This window comes from Garra rufa, chromosome 9 (assembly GCF_049309525.1).
Source record: "Garra rufa chromosome 9, GarRuf1.0, whole genome shotgun sequence".
In the NCBI taxonomy this organism is placed as follows: domain Eukaryota; kingdom Metazoa; phylum Chordata; class Actinopteri; order Cypriniformes; family Cyprinidae; genus Garra; species Garra rufa.
Window position 1 is genome coordinate 7623107 of NC_133369.1, and position 19451 is coordinate 7642557.

The window sequence follows — 19451 nt, forward strand, 5'->3', positions numbered from 1 at the left end:
ACCCCTCAGAGGACCGCCGATAATGCCAGCCTTGAAACAACATACAGCACTACACAATTTTTCTACAAGTTTGATTGCAACACATAATCATTACTATTAGTGTTCATCATCTGTTTTTGATTACACCATTACTGTTTTTAATATTTATACCATATGTACATCGACTTAACATACAGTAGGCACCACTAATAAGCTATTAAATATATTGTAGTAGCCTACATTTTTTGTACAGCTGCTTTGCAACGATTTGTATTGTGAAAAGCGCCATACAAATAAACTTGAATAAACAATCATTTGGAACACCCTGGTGGCAACCAACAAAAAATTTCTAGATAGGCCCGAGCAACACCCTGACCAATGAATTAGCAATCATCAATAATACCCTAAAATCATCAATAATTCCCTAAAATTGCAACATTTTTTCCAGTTTAAACTAAACTAACAGAAATTATTAAAGAATAGGGACAGCATAAAATATTTTGGACCTGGTAACCCAAGATAAGCATTCTTACTCATTTCACAACGAAAGAACATGTGGGCAAATCCTAACAACGATCATGTATATACAGAGATCTGAGAAGGACTGAGTGAAAAAAGTGGTCTTTCAAAATTAATTTGACTTATGTAAGTAAAACTAGAATTTGCCCCCTTTAATAATAGTTATTATTAGAGCATTAAGGAATGAACACATTGCTTTTCACTTCTTCTCTAGCTTTACGCCCACTGCCTGCTGTCAAACACTTCTGTGATGAAAAACTTTTAATTGACCGCTACAGTGTGCAATTTGCATCGCCGAATTCAAAACCCATGATAAATAGCAGAGAAAATTAAAGACTGTGTTATGTTTCTTACCTTCATAATATATTTTAAATCCATGGGCGCTTACAGCAAAGTCGCTGGTAAGACGCAGGGAAAATATGGATCCAGTACTTGTGACAGGCGCTGGCACCTGAAATCCTGTCAACCTGTACAAGAAGAGAGAAATATTACTCATACAGACAGAAAGTAGTGAGGGATTTCACACAAATAAACATTACAATTTGTCATTGTCAGTATGTATCCAGACCTTTGCTAAAATAAAATAACATAACCTATTTATTATATCCTTTTCTGTTTTTTGCATTGTTTTCCTTTTTCATTTCCTTTGAACAAATTTACTTTTCTTTGAATTTTGCAGTGAATTTTGACCTTTTACAAGACACATCAACACTTTATGCAAAACATTTCACAAAAGAGCTTAGGGCTGAAATGATAAAACAATGAATAATTCACTATTTGGTCATAATATCTAATGCAAAACATTTTAAGCGAGGCCAAAAAAGCCCAAAAAATATTTAGGCACACTATTCTTAGTACGTTTGACAATACTATCTCTCCCAGGAGTCGTGCCCACTTTACACCTTTCGCCTACTCGATTCTGGTTTACACAACAAGACATAAAGAATGAGTCATTTCTTCCGATTTCATAAGAACTCATCCAAATTATTGTCTTCATATCACAGCCGGTCCCGCTTTAACAGGATGTGAAGCTCCCTGATATTGGAAACTTGGAAAAGATCAATGAGCCTCAACGATTTGAAAATATCATTTTACGAAAGTACCATCAGCATTCAGGGAACAGCTAAACTGTGACAGCTGAACCACAGTGATTTCTAGTGCTACAACAATCATGAGAACACATACTTGAGCACTTGATGAAATAACAAACAAGCTAATTAATAAACATATGAAAGTCATCATAAATAACTGTTTGTATCCATAAAATGCATGTTAATTTTATTTAATACTGACTTGAATAAGATATTTCACATAAAAGACGTTTACATATAGTCCACAAGAAAAAATAGTTGAATTTATAAAAATGACCCTGTTCAAAAGTTTACATACACTTGATTCTTATTACTGTGTTGTTACCTGAATGATCCACAGCTGTTTTTTTTCTTCTTGTTTGTCCTGAACAGTTAAACTACCTGCTGTTCTTCACAAATTTTCTGGTTTTTTTTTGTTTTTTTTTCAGCATTTTTGTGTACTTGAACCCTTTCCAATAACGACTTTATGATTTTGAGACCCATCACACTGAGGACAACTGAGGGACTCATATTCAACTATTACAAAAGTTCAAATGATGCTCCAGAAGGGAAAACTATACATTAAGAACTGGGAGGTGAAAACTTTTTTGAATTTGAAGATCAGGCAAATTCAACTTATTTTGTTATCTGAGGAACATCTGTAGCTACATTCTGTAGCTTCTGAAGGGTAGTCCTAAATTAAAAAACAACAACAAGATATTTAGGCTAAATAAAAAAAAAATGTACACATCCTCATTCCGTTCAAAAGTTTTCATCCCTGGCTCTTAATGCATCATTTTTCCTTCTGGAGCATCAGTGACCGTTTGAATCTTCTGTAATAGTTGCATATGAATCCCTCAGTTGTCTTCGGTGTGAAAAGATGGACCTCAAAATCATACAGTCATTGTGGGAAAGGTTTCAAAAACACAAAAATACTGAAAATTCAAAGGAGGTGTTCTGCAAGGTGTATGTAAACTTTTGACTTCAACTGTATATTCGCTTATCTTTCAGCTGGCAGTACTTTTTAAAGTTTTAAAATGGTAAAGACATAGATAAATAAAAAAAGTAAAGAGTGCAACCTGGCTGATATTAAAAGGCGTTATATAACCGCAATACAGTAGGCTGCGAAAAGACAACCGAATCCAGTAACAACATTCTGATAGGCTGTATCTGTGCATGCACTCTACAAATGGAGCAGAAGCATGTAGCATGTTTTGTGTTTGGGTGTGCGTCTAAATGGTTAAATAGACAAAAATATTTCAAAATGCCTGTCTTGGGGACTATTCACATAAACACATTCGGTTATGTCCTATGTGAGCATAAAAAGCTTGGATAAAATAGGATATGTGTCAGTATACTATTAGTTCTGTGCATGAGCTCTTAAAGTCTAAAAAAACTGATGTTGTCTGTCATTAAAAGAGACCTATTACAGTATGCCCTTTTTACAAAATGTAATATAAGTCTCAGGTGACCCCAGTATGTGTCTGTAAAGTTTTAGCTCAAAATACGCCACAGATTATTAATTATATAATTTTGAAACTGCCTATTTTGAGTGGAAGCAGAAATACACTGCTTTCATGCATGTTTATTTTTCAGAATAGAGCTGTGCCTTTATAGCTCATACCTCAGATACTAAAGATGTATGCTAAAAAACATCTGTTTAGTTTTGATTATCATGTCTATTGCACTGAAATCATGCAAGTTTAGTTTAAACTTCTGTTAGTTTAAATATTAGTTTTCTGAGCATAGACATTTGAAGCGTGTGCAGAGAAAACAGCTGTTACACAGCATTTTAGTAGTAAACTAGGTTCTCTTTCATATCTTATTGTGCTTAAACTGGGAAATACACACAGGAGTTACAAAAACAGTCAGTTATGTCGGTGAAGGTAAACAGCTGGGACGGAAATCACATGTTTATATTAGATCTGTGTGGCAGCAGCGTAATATACAGTAAATAAATCAATAAATCCACTGCTCTCTTGCCTCCTCTGAGGCGGGGACTCTAAATAGTGTTCTGTGCTCATCTGTACAGCTGAACAGTTAGCACGCTTTGCTTAAACTTTGGCCATGGTGTTGAAACTAGTGCACCGTTGTCGCTTGTGAAAACAAAATGGCAGGGGTTGTGGTGAAAATGTGCAGATTAAGGGCCGGTAATATTATAATAAGATCCCCTTTCAGAGAAAGGCTTACCAAAAAAAACACTGGGTTGTCCTTTGTAACATTTTCTGGGTTGATATAAGCACTGGGGACCTGATTATAGTACCATTAACACAAGTTAATCATACAACACAAGAAAAAGAAAGAAAAAAAATCTCTCAATACTCTTGATTGAATCATTTTGTAGCTCTCATAAAAATCAATATTTTATTCACACGGTTTCATTTTACATTTGATTACTTGATTCAGTTTCTGTAATGCTTCTTACCTGAATACTACAGTTAGACAGACTTACCTAAAAATGTGTTCTAATCTATTCATTTGTTCCAAAGCTTGTCATTTGTTTCTTTGTTCTAACTGGTCTTTAATAAGCATGATAACTTTTTTCTTACATTAGTTGTAGGGCTTACTAGATTTTACTCAGTAACTTGCTCTTAAAAACCCACATGAAAAAGAATTTGTGGATCATAATATTTCTGTCATATTGCCAACCCCTAGTTTGACATAATGTGCGCTGATTAATTCAAGACATGTGTAATGAGTGCATTAAGTAAAATGTCTATTTTGATTTCAAGTTGACTAAATATTAATCTTAAGCATGTCTTAAACAGGAGTTCATCAAGGCCATTTGACATAACTCACATTAGGGCTATATTACACTGCTTAATGCAAGAGTCACACACCGCTTTGACATCCACACGAAAAACCTAATAGCGTCACAAAAGAGTGATTTTATGAGATGGGAAAGTGAGAAGTATATACACTATCAATTGTAAAAATGTGTATTTGACACCATAAACAGAAAAAAACATGTATTTGACCTTCAAACAAGTAGAAGTCCTAATGGTTGTTTTGATACAGTAGGGATTCATTGAGCCTTACTGTTTTAGGATGGTCTTTATGAATTTAAATTAGTTGAAGATCTAAAGCACCATGACAACAGTTTCTAGTCTAATTCTGGCTGGATAACAACCAGTTTGTTATTTTTAAACTTTTTTCATTGAAGTCAATGTGACATGCAGTTTTCAGCCAGTTCTACTTCTGCAATGTAAAAACTGAATATTCAATGTGAAAAAGTTAGTGAAATTAGGTTTATTTATTGCCATTTCATGGACGTAATACAGCTTTTTAATGTAAACATGAAATCAAAAACAAACCGTATTTAATTTCTTACATAATATCCCTGCTCTGATTGCCCACGATTCATTCAGTGCATGTTTTTCCAAAGGAAAAAACATATTTCATATTCTTTCATCAAAATGCAATAACTTTCTCCACCTCTGAAATGACTTTTCGCCTGATGTAATCAAGGCTGCAGGGGTGGGAAAAACAATATTAACCAATAACATCAGACTCAAACTTTTCAAAATCCAATCAAATCCCAGAGGATAAAATCAATTCCAATCCTAAATTATTTCCAGCCAAATATTTAACTTTGCTCTGAAACACGTCACACATACAGTGCCTTTAAATGCGTTGCAAATGTCGTTTCATGCTCCCGTTAAGATTACTTATTATTTAAGACTCTGAGAAATTGAATTACTGCAAACTCTGTGCAACGCTGGAGCTGGAGTTAATGATTTGATGAGCACATCTCTCACCTGGCCTCAAGGCAATTAGCAGAAAATTGTATAGTGAAGTCCGGAGGGATATTAAGGAGGTTGAGTGAAACCATATGCAAACGTAATGTGTGGTTAAACAGAGGTCACTTAAAGTGCCAAGTAACATCAGCCTCAGCCTGTGGACGGCCAGAATAAACATAAAACTAGACCAGACTTTATGCCAATAGTCAAAAGTCTCAAAAAAAAAAAAAAAAAAATCCATAAGATCAGCATTTTAACCCACACAAGAAAACAGAAGTGCTACATGCCTCCAATAATGTTGTTAATTGTTGTTTGTATTGAAAATAAACCTTTTGAGCCTGCGGACAGCCAGAGGATCTGAGGGATTAATTACCACGAGTGAAGAACAATCAAACACTGGAGAAAAAAAAGTGAATTATCCCAAAGAGAGTGCCAATAAGAGATTTTCAGTCTTATTGGTTTTTGCAGACTGACTGTGAGTCAGCATTCACATAAACACACACACACACACACACACACACACACACACACACACACACACACACACACACACAAACAAACACATTTACTAAAACATTTACATTTATCTAAAAAAAGGCTTACAGTATTTTTCTATTATATTCAAACATAGCTTGTATATGTGACCCTGGACCACAAAACCAGTCTTAAGTCGCTGGGGTATATTTGTAGCAATAGCCAAAAATACATTGTATGGGTCAAAATTATTGATTTTTCTTTTATGCCAAAAATCATTAGGAAATTAAGTAAAGATCATGTTCCATGAAGATTTTTTGTAAATTTCCTACTGTAAACATATCAAAATGTAATTTTTGATTAGTAATATGCATTGTTAAGTACTTAATTTGGACAACTTTAAAGGTGATTTTCTCAGTATTTTGATTTATTTGCACCCTCAGATTGCAGATTTTCAAATAGACGTATCTCAGCCAAATATTGCCCTATCCTAACAAACCATACATCAATAAAAAGCTTATTTATTGAGCTTTCATATGATGTATACATCTCAGTTTTGTAAAATTTAACCTTATGACTGGTTTTGTGGTCCAGGGTCACATATATAAATCACAAATGAGACCCAAATATCTTGACTGCTCAAACAGCAATGAGATTAAATAAAAACTCAGCTTAAGATATCTTAATATATGTGACCCTGGACCACAATGGTCAAAAATACATTGTTTGAGTCAAAAATACCATACCATAAACATATCAAAATGTAATTTTTGATTAGTAATATCAAAGACTATAGAATACCCAAGACATGTCACTTGTGTAGTTTTGAATGGGGAAAAACGCAACGCTCATTAAGCCCCGTCTTCTTAGTGAAAGAGCCAATAGCTGATTAGAAAAGTCAGCGCGTCACTGCAGCTGCCGTTAGAAGTCCCGGTTGCTATAGAAACAATCGGCGCTCAGTACTGCGCATGCGCACTGGCTCATCTAGCCGGAAAAATAAGCGTTTTTTCACGCTATTGGAGCACAAGGAACCATATTTATGAGGCAGTTCTTGTTGGATTTCTTTGGAGATTTAAAATATGAAATTTAATCGTAAGCTTGGTGAACAGTTTTGGAGAATTTGATGTTTCCCCATTCAAACAGATAGGAGCTGCACTTGTATGCCCGAGAGGCGTTTCAAAGATGGCCGCCGAGTGACATGACTTGCCTTAAAGGGACTTTGGTAATATGCATTGCTAATAACTTCAATTTTGACAAGTTTAAAGGTGATTTTCTCAATATTTAAATTATTGCCATCCTCAGATTCAAGATTTTCAAATAGTTATATCTCGGTCGAGTCCTATCCTAACAAACCATACAACAATGGAAAGCCTATTTACTCAGCTTTGATGTATGAATGTATTCATGTGAATTTCATAAAAACTGACCCTTATGACTGGTTTTGTGTCTAGGGTCACATATGCCAAGAAGACACTAAAACCTACAATCCAAAGTTAAAGAACTCAGTATTAACTCAAACTTTTCCAAGCACAAATAACATTCATTTTACAGCTCATGGTAAACAATTGTCTCATTTAGGAAAAAGCATCACATCTCAAGACAAAACTTGAGACAAAATGCTTGCTTTTGGCTAAATGAAGCATGACTAGAGAACTCCATGAACTCCCTCGAGCTAAGAAAGAGCAAAATATGTGCAATAAAACTTTCCTAGGGATATGAATAGATGTGTTAACATATTCTGGCTCTCCAAAGTTGGAAAGGCTTTAGGCATGAAAAATTATTAAGCACTGAGTATTGGTCAAATTTAATTCAACAGGTTTCAGGTCATTCTACACCTGATTGGACAGGTGAGTTTTGGAGTTACACATATTGAGGGAGAATTTTGTAAAGACGCAGCTGAATGGGGAGCGACAGACCCATCAGGAACTTCCTTTTTAATCTTTCAAAATGCACTTACTCACCAATGGATCCTCTGTAGTGAATGGATGCTGATAAAAACATCACAATAATCCACAAGCAATCCACTTCACTACAGTCCATCAATTAATATCTTGTGAAGCAAAAAGCTGCTTGTTTGTAAGCAACATTATCCATCATTAAGACAATCCATAATTTACCAGCATATTTGTTTAGAACTGTTGGAAGTCTGTCTCAGTTTGTTCTGTTTCTTCATGAAATTCCAGACAGACTGGATGATGATGAGATCAGATCTCTATGTGGGCTGTTGTCAGACTCCTTATGCAAACAAAAATCTCACTGGATTATTACAATTAATGATATAATGAATGTTTGCAAAGGTAAACTGATATTTCATACTGACACACTATAGCAAAAGATAGAAATAACTGACTTAGAACCATTTGCACTTAGTGCATTCCAGTTCAATACACTTAGGGTATGTCAAAAAACTCCCATCGCATTTTCTCCTCCAACTTCAAAATAGTCCTACATCTCAGCAGAAGTACCGACCCAGTGTCTACAAAGTGAATGTTCAAAGAAGGTCAAACGCCCTTTATATAAAAGGTAAAACAGCGATGTAGGATGATTTTGAAGTTGGAGGAGAAAATAAGATAGAGGAGTTTTTCGACATACCTTAACTGTCTTGAACGGGACTGCACAGAGTGCGCATGGCACAGCTAAACAAGATGAGCATTTGAGGTTCAAAAGTAGAGGTCGACCGATATTGGATTTTACCGATACCGATAGCTAGGTTGAACCACACTGGCTGATACCGATTAATCGACCAATATTTTTTAAAATGGCTACTATTGGTCTGCTATTTAAATAAAAAGTAGCCTACTGAACCATATTTTGTAATTTGACCACCAAATGGGCAAAAGTATACTGCTGTCTTTTCTCCACTAATGCAGCATCTAGTCAACAAATTAATCACTTAGTAATGATATGAAAACATGCACTACAATACTGTGTACACACCGCTTCATTGTCGATGTTTTAAATCCGCCTTTGAAGTGTGTGCAGTCTGTGCAGCGCGCAGTGTCACGTGTCTAAACAAACTGCACGTGATGTTAGCAATTTCCGCCACTAGAGGCCACTCTTGTGCTGTATAACAAAGACAATAGGGACTTTGCTGTATAATGAGGACCTTCTCAGACGCTCTAGCAACCCGGAAAAACTATCGGCATGGATTTTCAGTGCCGATTAATCAGCAAAAAAAATTTGACCTCTATTTAAAAGTATATAAATTATTTTGACCGATGACCGATTGTTTTGCTAGATAAGAGCCTTCTTCCTCGGCTGGGATCATTTAGAGCCCTTTGAAGCTGATCTGAAACTGCATTTTGGAAGTTCAAACTCACAGGCACCATAGAAGTGCACTATGTGGGGATGATTCCTGAAATGTTTCTCAAAAAAACAAATTCTTTACGACTGAAGAAAGAAAGACATGAACATCTTGGATGACAAGGGGGTGAGTACATTATCTGTAAATGTTTGCTCTGAAAGTGAACTACTCCTTCAAGATGAATTGCTTTGTTGTATTCCTCATTTTTAAGTCGCTTTCATCTACATGAATAAATGTAAAAGTTGAAGATGGAGCTATTTTCTATCATCACAGCTCATAGTTCACTTCCAGAACAAAAATTTACAGATAATGTACTCACCCCGTTGCCATCCAAGATGTTCATGTCTTTCTTTCTTCAGTCGCAAAGAAATTATGTTTTTTGAGGAAAACATTTTAGGAATTCTCCCCATATAGTGGACTTCTAAGTTGCCCGCAAGTTTGAACTTCCAAACAACAAATTAATCACTTAGTATTGATATGAAAACATGCACTACAATACTGTGTACACACCGCTTTGTTGTCAATGTTTTAAATCCGCCTTTGCAATTTGTGCAATCTGTGCAGCTAAACAAACTGCACGTGCTGTTAGGGATTTCCGCCACTAGAGGCCGCTCTTGTGCTGTATAACAAAGAATATAGGGACTTTGCTGTATAATGAGGACCTTCTTAGCTGCAATCCAACCCGGAAAAACTATCAGCATGGATTTTCACAGATAACCGATAGTTCCGCCAATCAACTATCGGTGCCGATTAATCTGCAAAACCGATACATTGGTCGACCTCCATTTAAAAAGAAGCAAATTTTTTTGACAAATGACCGATGGTTTTGCTAGATAAGACCCTTCTTCCTCAGCTGGGATTGTTTAGAGCCTTTTGAAGCTGATTTGAAACTGCATTTTGGAAGTTCAAACTCACAGGCACCATAGAAGTCCACTAAGTGGGGATGATTCCTGAAATGTTTTTCCTCAAAAAACAATTTATTTACGACTGAAGAAAGAAATGAACATCTTGAATGACAAGGGGGTAAGTACATTATAAATGTTTGCTCTGAAAGTGAACTACTCCTTCAAGATGAATTGCTTGTTGTATTCCTCATTTTTTAAATCGCTTTCGTCTACATGAATAAATGTAAAAGTTGACGATGAAGCTCTTTTCTACATCATCACAGCTCATAGTGATGTCTGTCAATGTCCAAAAAGACAATATTTTCCACAAAGATATTTTATGGCTTGAGCATAGGTAATTTAAACTACATTTATGCTGCTTGTTTGTCTTTTTTGAAGTATGGCAGCCTTGATCACTTTCAGCTATTGTGGCTGCATGAAAAACAACAGCATTCTTCTCCATTTGCATTCTTTTCATTCAAAGCCATAAAGGTGAGTCATTGTGCTTAAAGACAGAATCCCAGTTTTCATCTGAACTGCTCCTTTAAAGAAAACATTATGACCTCAGCGAAGATTTGCATCAATTTACAGCAAATGACTCCGCTAGCTCAACGCGCAGAGCTGAAATGTCATTTATCACCCGCATAGCACTGACCAGAGAGCCTCAGCTTTTTCTCCCTAGGCTTGTAAGATGAATTATGGTTACAAGATGACACTGTACATCAAAGAAAGTTGATTCAAACATTGCGCGTGTATGCTGCGAAGACACTTCAAAGTTAAATGACTGGGCCGACACTATTTAGGAGAAGCAAGACAGGCCAATTACTCAAACGCACGGCGCTCACATCTGACCGGACTGCGTTATCCAATTAGCACGGTGCGCTCTGAAGGTTGAGTAAATAAGTGTGCTCCGATTGGCCTTGCATACAGAGCGCCGTCTCACCAATCAGACTTTGTGAGCTTCTCCTTGATTCTGATGCGTTGCATCTTTTTGTCGTTAATCTGTATTTGACTACTGCCCCGTATCTCTGAAGCCGGCTGCTTTTCCCAAAATGCTTCATGAGAGACAAATGCATTCCCCACGCTTGCACTGAATTCATTCATCAGGTCAAGAGAAGTGTCTCTCAGCTATTTCTCATGCAAACGGATTTGCGTTTCTGCAGGTATTGCGAGAAAGCGCTCTGAAAAGCCACGTTGTTATCATAGCTGCTGGCTGAGAAACGGACAGAGCGCAATTTTTCATTCTGACTCTTATCTTGACGATGTTTTGAAGTGCCGCCATGGTTTATTGTTCATTTGTGTCTCGCTTGGGCTGATTTTAAAGGGTCATGAAACTCTACAACTCATTCTTTGAAAGGTTAAAGGAACAGTTTGTCCAAAAAATGAAATTCCTGGCATTATTTATCCACCTTCATGTCCAAAGGCATGGATTTCTTTCATGCATTGAGCACAAAGGGAGTAATTTTGCATTGTGCTGGTCACTCTTTTCCATGCAATTAAAGTAAGAGTGGCTGAATCTTTGATGCTTTTGAAGCTTTTATGCTACCAAAAAGAAGCAAAAACACAATAACAGCATCAAAAAAGTAGTTCAACTTGTGTGAGGATCTAATTTAAGTCATTCTTCACTATAATCCTAACCACTGCAAGCAAATCACTGAGAACTGGATCAGTCCAGTTTGTAAGTGAACCATTCAGACTATTCAGACAAATAAGCCTAAATTGACTGTGGATAGCATTGGTGTCAATGGTTTTTACAAACTAAGTCTTACGATGCGTTATGGAAAATGCAGCTGGCCTTTACAAACTGCATCAACTGATTCAAAGATTCGACTTAAAAGAATGATTCATTCACAAACCATCAGTGTTATTATGGTCAACTAAAGCAAATCTTTAAAAAATACACTACCAGTCAAAAGTTTTTGAACAGTAATCATTTTAATTCTGTTCTGCTCACCAAGCATGCTTTTATTTGATACAAAACACAGCAAAAACAGTAATATTGTAAAATATTTTTACTATTTGAAATAACTGTTTTCTATTTGAATATATTTCAAAATGTAATTTATTCCTGTGATCAAAGCTGAATTTTAGCATCATTGCTCCAGTCTTCAGTGTCTCCTTCAGAAATCATTATAATATGCTGATTTGTTGTTCAAGAAACATTTTATTATTATTATCATCAATATTTAAAACAGTTGAGCACATTTTTCAGAATTCTTTAATGAATAGAAAGCTAGAAATTAAAATGATGAACTATACCATGCAAAACCTTGGAAAATAAATTATAGAATTTAATATTTTTATATAGAAAGAATGCTGTAAATTGATCAAAAATGATGATAAAGACATTTATAATGTTACAAAAGATTACTATTATAGATAAATGCTGTTCTTTTGAACTTTCTATTCACCAAAGAAACCTGACATAATTTACTCAGCTGTTTTCAACATAATAATAATAATTAATAAATAAATAAATAAATGTTTTTTGCAGCAAATCAAAATATTAGAATGATTTCTGAAGAATCATGCGACTGGAGTAATGATGCAAAAAAAAATCAGCTTTGAAACCACAGGAATAAATTACATTTTAAATACAGTTATTTTAAATAGTAAAAATATTTCAAAATTTTACAGTTTGCTGTACTTTGGATCAAATATATGCAGGCTTGGTGAGCAGAAGAGACTTCTCTAAAAAAACCTAAAAAATCGTACTGTTTAAAAACTTTTGACTGGTTGTGTAGTTGTCAGTACTTTAAAAAAAGCTGAAATAAAATGTACATACTTAGAAAAAAGTTCAAAAACATAAAGTACAAAAAAATAACTGAAAAAAGTGCAAAAATTATTAAAACTATTAAAACAAGGTAACAATTTAGTTAAAGCCTTTCGAGTATAATGCATTAAAGTTTTCATAATGTACTACGTAATACATTATACCCTTTCAGAAATAACTTTAATCAAATTTAAAATGATAATTTGCATTATAATATTTGACGATTTATTTTATTTTAACACATAATACTTGCAGCATAGATTATACTAAAGATCTAACAATAAACAGATAAGTATTATGTATTATAACTGTTTACAACAATTCATACAATGCTTTATTAGGTACTTTAAAATGCATAATTAATGCATGAAAACTACATTTATAATGCACAACCACAAACAAAAATAAATGCAAACAGAAATCTTATATATAAATATAAATAAAATTACAAATAAAATAAAAACTGAAAATATATATATATATTTTTTAAATTACAAATGCTTAAAAAGCATTGAAAATGGCAGACAACACTGTCTTTTTGCATTCACATTGCACCGGAAAAAAAGACATACGGGTTTAGTACAACATGAGGTTGATTAAATAATGATTTTCTATTTGGATGAACTATTCTTTTAACCTCATTGAATCAAATAAAGCTGATTGTCGCTCAGATAGTTACTACAGGTTAACCTTTAATTCAAAACCACGGTGAGAACTGACCTGCGCTAAAACGAGGCGTTTCACAATGCTTTAAAATCATATCATCACAGTTAAGGTGTAATACATTCATTTGTAGCTTTAACGTGTTTGTAACATTAGCATACTCAAAGCATGTAATTAGCTTGCCATGATAGGAAGGATTCTCTTGCAGGCAAAGACAATAGAGTCTGTAATTATTAATTCTTTGCAATGTTATGAGATATTATGCTTGCCAGAGTATGACATCTAGCTTTAATAACAAGCACGGGTCAAAATAAGCTATCAATTAAGATTTTTAGATTCCTGTGTAAAAGCACAATTAACTAATTGTCACACTGTAATGAAAGTCTCTAATCTGACTCATCAAGCAAGAGGACAACTTTTAATTGGAGATATTGCTTCATCATTCTGGACGCTCTGTGTGTTTTCCTTCAGGTTGTGCTGCCGTGCCGTGCTATTTTGGGACGGCACGTTCTGAACGGAAAAATGACAAATTGCGATGTCAGGCAGTGGTGGGATAAGTAACGTATCAAAGGCATCTGCTTGAATTGCTTTGATAAATGGATTTTTCCACAACGCGTTGAAATCGAGGGTCGCCAGAGGAAAGCTAAATATTTCCCTATTTGCTGGATATGAAACAAGTTACATCCAGAGACGCCAGCTTCCAGGACCTTCCGACAAAATCTTTGCTGGAAAAAATAAATCGCAGATGGAGATGCTGATATACAAAATCAGTTTAAGGTTTGAAAGAAAAAAAAATGGTAGAAAACATGATGAAGGGATGCAGCTGGAAACTTAATGAAAATTTTATGTTGTACCTTTTTTCCTGTATGACTCATGCAAAATCTTTTCAGGTTTTGGCAGTTAGTCCAAAAAGTTTACAAAACCAACTCAGAGTAAATAAACATTGAAGATGTACAGTTATTCTCTTATGGGTAAACAGACCAAAAATATTGATGACTCATTCTGCACCACATACAATGTAGAAAAGTTGCCTTGACAACTAGCTTAAAATAAGTTTAAGTTGAAAAAAAAAAAAACTGACATCAAATAAAGTCAAGTAGAGCACATAAAAAGCACACAAAATTACTTAAAAAACTAAAAATATTAAAGTAAAACATTATTATATGTTATAATAGTATATTGTAAGTAAGTAAGTTTGGGTTATTATAGCAGATTTACATATTTAAAATGTGAAAGAAAGTAATACTTTTATTCAATAAGGAGGCAGTAATGCCTGTGACAATAATTTTACATAATCACAAAAAAATTTTTTTAAATAAATTCTTTTTAAACTTTCTATTCATCAATTATAATATTACTTAAGCAAATCAGTAGAATTATATCTGAAGGATCATTTGACCCTGAAGACTGGAGTAATGATGAAAATTCAACTTTGCATCACAGGAATAAATTCAATTTTCAAATAAAACCAAAGAATTTGTGGGCCCTGTAAGAATTTTCTGAAGAACAGCAAGCTGTTTAACTGTTCAGGACAAACAAGGGACTCATAAACAACTATCAATCACTGAACAAAAAACACAGCTGTGGACCATTCAGGTAACAACACAGTGTTAAAAATCAAGTGTATGTAAACTTTTGATCGGGGTCATTTTTATAAATTCAACGATTATTTTCTCTTGTGGACTATATGTAAACATCTTTTATGTGAAATATCTTCTTCAGGTCAGTACTAAATAAACAATAACACGCATTTTATATCAACCCTTCTTATTTTTGTAAAATAATTAACATTTAGCAGATTCTGAAAGGGGGATGTAAACTTTTGACCTCAACTGTATCTATCCATATATCTGTCTCTCTAAAAACTAAAAGCAAGGTTTGATAATGCCCACATTCAGAGTTTGAACTGACAAACTTTGCTTTTCAAGTTAAAAATACAGATTATATGAATATTTCCTCACAATCAATTCATATCTCAAATTCAAGAACTACTAAATTCTCAATTTTGGTACATTTAATACATGCTTAAGATCCTCTCCTATTCTGTACAGACTTTAAGGGATGAGCATTAGCTGACATTTTTGATAAAACACAGGCAGGAAACTCAAGTCTGCCTTGAACCAAAGCTCACAGAGCAGCAGACATAATGGGGCTAGCACTCAATGGGACACAATAACTTCTCAAGGAGAAGGTAGATTGTTCAAAATAACACAATGTACTGTACTGACATCTTCTCATGGATCAACAACGGCAGATGCTGCTTGTTCCGAGAGGCAATGTGATTCTTTTTGGCTCAGAGTTTTGCTTCTTGTATTGGATGGTAATTCAAGAGCATCTATTACTTGATGGTAATGAAACGATTGTTCTGCTGTTCTTTTATCGGAGCGCTTACCCGACACTCATAAATGTTTGAGTAATTCCGGTAAGCCCAAGAACACGGTACAGCTGGCATCACTGCTTTTACATTCTTCAAAAGATTAATGCTTTAATAACTGCAAATGAAGTGGCATGTCTGCAGAGGAGGAGGAAAAAAGCTATTGATTTACTTACAGCTTAGATAATGAAGGACTGCCTCTTATTCCTCAATGTGTTTTTGCAAAGATTTGCTGTATTTAATCGAAGGTCTATTAAAGAGAGCATGTAATGGGAAAAACTCCAGACGGTACTTCTGGAAAATCACGGTACGAGAAGAGAGCTTGTACTTTCAAAAAGTACAATTGACGCTTCACTAGGCCTGCCATAAAACATTACGAACCAGTCCTGCCATTACGGCTGCTTTCCAACATATTATTATTTAGCTGCTCCTCTCTAATGCACGAATTTGAAAGTCAGGCTTTTTCGTTTCTTGGTTGATTGTGAGAAGCATTTGCTTCTGTTTTGATTGATGGTTGTAGCAGATTTTAATCATGGTTATTTAACAAAATCTCCAAAGGAAAACACAGATAATGCTTTGCATTGTTATTCCAGCTCACGTAAGCATAATACCGCAACTATTTCACTGAAAATCTCAGCTTGTAAGCTAGCAACAGTAACCAAGAGGGGCGGAGCTTAGAAACGAGCCAATTGTTATTAGACACTTTCCAGCTTAAAAATCAATCCCATCAATTCTAAATTCATCTGTGACACCCAAGCGGCAACCTCCCGCTCTCTCTATTGAAACCAACATGGAAGTGGCTTAAACTGCAATACATCGACTGGCCACTAGAGACTGGCTGCAAAAGGGAGTCAATCCCATAGACGCCCCATGTAAAAATGCCCAACTTTACAGCAGAAAAAAAATATGTTTACAGCCTGGTACAAAAAGTGGTTTTGGTCTATATAGCTAATTTCGCCCTTCATGTTGACTATGGGGGGGGGGTGAATTTCAGTTATATTAAGCCGTAAAGTTCTGCATAATTAAGGGCATGGCCACTTGAGTGACGGGGGATTGCCGCTGCTGTCACCACTGTCACGCTAGGCGGGTGTGGTTTCAGTAACCAGCTGCACCCATGACCCGCCTCTTTGCCCATTTTCGATTATCCGCGATGACGTGATTCCAAGATGGTGGCGGCCGAATCCCGCCCACTATAAGCTTCAGAAACGCTCTTTAGAAACCTACGGGTAACGTCAAGGACACTACGTCCATATTTATTTACAGTCTATGGTGACACCGAATACAAATCACAAATGGATGCATTCTGAGAAAAAACAAACACTTACAAAATACAAAAAAAAAAGTATTTTTCTGACAGCTATCTGGCATTTTAATAGAGAGGTTAGGGAGGAAATGACATCACTAGTGCAATGTGTCGCTTATTTTTGCAATCTGTTCAGCCAGTGAAGCGTCGGCTTTTGGAATACAGTGTTTGTGAAGGCCAGATTGGCATAAAATAAATACGTTCAATCATGGTAATTGCTGCGAGTGAATTTCAGCTACCTGAACGCAGGGGGTCTGCTGATTTCATTCCTGGTTTGTGGAGAGTTTTACTGCAATAATTGGTTTACCCTTTAATTAGAGGAGAGTTACTGCAGGTTAATTTTGTGTGCTTTTAAGCATTTAGAAGAGTTTCGGCCCCATGTAATGCTGGTAATCAGGTCTATAATTCACAAAATGAGCACTGCGTATGGCATGGTTTGGTGCAGCAACTACAAAGCTCTATGAAATACTGAACAAAACCGTGGGAAAACTTTAAATGCTCAGTGACTAGACTGTACCTAAAGTAATAATGCTAAATATTAGAATTGACAACTGTTTCAGGAACTACTACTACTTAGTATTGACTATTTCTTACACATCTCTCATATTATTAGTTGTGAATGTTTTTTTTTAGATGAGACCACAAATATAAAACATTGCCCAGTTATTTATTTTTTAAATGATTTTAAAAAGCACAAGCATGTACTAATCCTGAATGTTTTAATGGATTTTTATTTGAGAAAATCACTAGTTGCATTATTATTTTGTGGTCTTTCCACACACACACACACACACACACACACACACACACACACACACACACACACACACACACACACACACACACACACACACACACACACACACATGTTGGGTTTACATGTTTTATGGGGACATTCCATAGGCGTAATGGTTTTTATACTGTACAAACCGTACTTTCTATCGCCCTACACCTACCCTACACCTAAACCTAGCCCTCACAGGAGATTGTGCACACTTTTACTTCCTCAAAAAAACTCATTGTGCATGATTTATAAGCCTGTTTCCTCATGGGGACCTGAGAAATGTCCCCACAAGGTCAAAATCTACTGGTATTCCTATCCTTGTGGGGACATTTGGTCCCCACAACGTGATGAATACCAGGTACACACACACACACACACACACACACACACACACACAAAACATTTAAACTCAAATCAATATTTCAAGCCTACTTATAAATTTGAAAATAAGCAGAAAAAAGCAGGATCACATACATTCATTACATATATTAAGAGTATTTCATTGTAAAATTTTAAATGCTCAGAAAAAGCAAAATAAGTAACTAGAAAAAGCAGAATCATGTACATTTAGCACCTTAAAATAATAATAAAATAATAATACATTTTAATACCTACTTATTTTTTGAAAATGAATTAAAAAAGCAGGAGTGCGTACTTTCTGCATATAATGCATACATAAAAAGCATATTGAAGTGTTCAGACACCTGCAGATAATAAGTATAGTATAATAACTTTATAATTAGACAATTATTTTAAGAAACTAGTTTCATGTGTCATATTACTCTTTACTCTTTTTCACATAAAAACATTTAAACTCAAATCTATATTTTAATCCCACTTATTAATTTTAAAAATTTAGAAAAAGCAAAATTATGTACATTCAATACATATAAAAGAGTACTGGAAAATTTTCAGTGACCAGTCAGTACTAAAATTAATAATGCTAAATTTTATAATTTAATATTATTCCTGGAAACTACTAGTTTCATGTCTCTGATATTACTGTGAAATCTCTTATTTTTGTGATGATAGAGCCCAAATTAATATTTCAAGCTCACTTATTAATGTACAAATAAGTAGAAAAAGCAGCACACATCCAGTATATATAAATAAATACATTATAAAACATGTGGATGGTACCTAAATTAATAATGCTAAGCTTTATAATTGACTATTTTTCCTGGAAACCACTAGTTTCATGTCACTCATGTTACTCAGAGCTACATTTTTTTTTCATGTGAGAATTATGTGACATTTTTCATGTGAGAAGAGATTGCAAATTAATATTTCAAGCTCACTTACTAATTTAACAATAGAAAAGCACATTAAGTTTTATTATATATATATATATATATATATATATATATATATATATATATATATATATATACTTGCTTGTGGATGGTCCCTAAATTAATAATGATACATTTTATAATTAACTATTATTCCAGGAAACTACTAGTTTCAATGTTTCTCATACACTCTATGCTCTGTTTTCATATGAATAAAACAAACTCAAATAAATATTTCATGACCACTTATTTAAAAAAATAAATAGGATAGCAGGATCATGTACATTTAAAA

General features: G+C 34.7%; 1 protein-coding gene across 1 annotated transcript in view; it reads right to left on the reverse strand.

Moving 5' to 3' along the window:
• Positions 1 to 19451, reverse strand: part of csmd3a (CUB and Sushi multiple domains 3a) — a 516772-nt gene that overhangs the window by 449717 nt on the left and 47604 nt on the right. The window contains exon 3 of the mRNA XM_073847643.1: positions 853 to 965. Within this exon, the coding sequence (XP_073703744.1) occupies positions 853 to 965 (113 nt within the window). The remainder of the gene's footprint in view (positions 1 to 852; positions 966 to 19451) is intronic.